The sequence below is a fragment of the Opisthorchis viverrini genome (assembly GCF_000715545.1).
Source record: "Opisthorchis viverrini unplaced genomic scaffold opera_v5_203, whole genome shotgun sequence".
In the NCBI taxonomy this organism is placed as follows: domain Eukaryota; kingdom Metazoa; phylum Platyhelminthes; class Trematoda; order Opisthorchiida; family Opisthorchiidae; genus Opisthorchis; species Opisthorchis viverrini.
Genome location: NW_008751859.1, coordinates 978,980 through 981,583, shown reverse-complemented (window position 1 = coordinate 981,583; position 2,604 = coordinate 978,980). Strand labels below are relative to the sequence as shown.

Sequence of the window (2,604 nt, the reverse complement as noted above, 5' to 3'; positions counted from 1 at the left end):
CTCTAAGCTTCAAGTTGCTCCGCTTTGAGAAAAAAACTAATCAGCCAGGGGATATCTACGAAAGTTCGCGTGAGATGAACTGTTTGAAATGTTGCTCCTTCCGAGTAAACAGAAAAGCCTATCATTCTGCTAGTAGTTTCTGTAACTTAATTGTTTGAAAAAAGTTTTCCATTCGTTTTTTCAAAGATTAGTTTTTGAGGTGCTAAACGATGGAGATTTGGTATTTTCTCTATTCGAATATTTTGAAGGTTTTGTTTATCAGGTTATTATAGTCCGTGCGAAATGGTGAGATTTAGGGAGAAAATCAGTGACGTGAATAAGTCACAAATATACCGATTCATTCATCACATATATCACAACCTCAGTTTGCAATAGCATTTAGGTGAACTGTCCAACAGATGGTCGAGTGCTGTGTGAACTCCCGACATTCCTAGCTGCGGCTGATCGAGGTCCAAACGACCTGATACCCGGCCTGCTAGCTAAGATAACGGCTGATGAAATGGGACGGTGCAAACTCGAGCCATGGTTGGTTTATCTAAAACGAAGTGCGCTTGTACATAGTTTAAACTGCCCCTAAACCCACTGCAGGAAACGCTGGCGTTTGGGGGCTAGACCGATGGTTCACTTGAGGCGTTACAAACTAAGAAAAACATTGTTCATTTTTTGGGACAATGGCCGGAAGAAACAAACGAATGCCAGTGACAGTGTGGATGTCCCAATTCAACATAACAGATAACGTCTACGAAGGGGTAGTTCCTCCCCAAAATACTCAATTTCCACCTGATATGTTCTTCATTCAATGCGATGCAGTATGACAATTTGCAGGTGAGATACGTTTTGCTAAATATCTCTGCGCTCAAAGATCCCTTTTGCGATGGCTTCTACCAGTGTACCACCAAGTATCTGACAAACGTAAGATGCGTTGTAGTGGACGTCAGCTTTTAAGATTCTGGTAGTACCTATTTCAAAGAACCTTCTGTTAGATAGAGACATCTTCACATGCATTTAGCAGTGTTCCTCCCCGTCAAAACATCTGGAGGGGGAGCTGGATTTATAGTCCCTATGAAGAAGTGCCAGAAATTTTGATTTTGAGATGGAATGGATGGATGCATAAAAACACGTATAAAACACTATTGTCCCACTGTTAGTTTCTGCCATGATGTGTTCGGAGTTTACAGGTTTTAAACTCCAGCGGGGATATGTCCAAACTGGCTAGTGCAGGGAGACCAGTGCATACGTGAATTCAAGCAGTGGAGAAAAGTCGATGAGTTGCGGGTTTCCGTACAAGAAGCCTTGGGAATCGCTTAGCAAAAGAGGGACGAAAGATCATCTCGGTTTGAACATTTTCAAGCGAGGATTCTAGGAGCTATTTTGTCTGAGATCAAGCATAGTGTTGTTTCCGTTTGCCATATCTGGTGGGACCAGCTTAATGCTAATGGTACGAATGTGCCAACGAGGGTAGCCAGAATTTCCTTTATACCTCTCTAGCAATGTTGAGCTACAAGTGCAGATCCGCGTAGTAAGTCAATGGGTGACACTGTGGAACCGTATTCCGTTTTCCAAGAAGCTGATCGATCACAGACAACCGGGTTTAGAAAAACAAAGTTCCTCTAATTATTGCCACTTCTTAGCTAGTTTAAAAGTAAGCTACGTTCCCACAAATAAAGGACATAAAAAATGCTGGACCCCAGGCATTCGTGTAGCCTTTTGTAGGGGACGACATTTTCTAATGTTGGGTTGCGTTCTCAGCAGACGTCTTCATAGATTCATTTTTTCCTCTGCTCAGAGTCTCATATTGTTCGATTACTCTGTAGCAAGTCCAATAGAATTGACAATGGTGGTTTCGTTGAGTTGAGGACTGTGGTTGCAGGCTGCATTATCTGCACCGATGCGCCCTTCAAATGACTCAAACGTGAGTCTTTACCACAAGTGTACACATCTACACGTAATGCACTACTCATAATATTGCTGAAACTTATTCGACAGCCCACGACCGGTTCCGTCCTTCTTGGAATCATCAGGTAGACGCATTCCCCGAGTTTCCATCAACCTTATGTTCTACTTGAAACCAAATTGCACGAAATTAGCGAACTGCACTCATTTGAAAACTAATTGAGTTTTTCAAGAGACTTACCTGGAACCCATCTGGATCTCTCGTTTGTGATGTTTTCAGGCAACCGAATGTGCTCACCAGGCCGCCTCATGTTTCATCTGCTACGATATTCGAGATATCGCAGTATAATTTCATAAAAGAAACTACTCACAAGGTTTCTGAAAACTCTTCGACAGTCCACGACCAGTCTCGCCCTTCCACTTAGCGAATGGCGAAATCGGTCGTGGGCTGTCGAAGAATTTTCAGCAACTTCTTGCGTAGTGCATTACGTATATACATGTTTCGCGATATAGCGAATATCGCAGCAAATGAAACATGAGGCGGCCTGTTGCAGCATAATCAGTTGCCTGAAAAACTCATAAACGAAAGATTCAGCTGGGTTCCAGGTGAGTTGCAAAACCAGATTTGTTTGCAAATGTGTGTATTTGGCTATACGGTTATCTCCTATCACTGATTAACTTTATGCGAACCTGTGAACATCGTGCGCAAGA

General features: G+C 42.7%; 1 protein-coding gene across 1 annotated transcript in view; it reads left to right on the top strand.

Annotated features, from left to right (window-relative positions):
• T265_08141 (hypothetical protein) overlaps positions 1 to 2,318 on the top strand; it is a gene marked incomplete at both ends in the record, with an annotated part of 5,646 nt that extends 3,328 nt beyond the window's left edge. The window contains one exon of the mRNA XM_009173854.1: positions 2,127 to 2,318. Coding sequence (XP_009172118.1) covers positions 2,127 to 2,318 — 192 coding nt within the window. The remainder of the gene's footprint in view (positions 1 to 2,126) is intronic.
• Between the last annotated feature and the right edge of the window lie 286 nt (positions 2,319 to 2,604).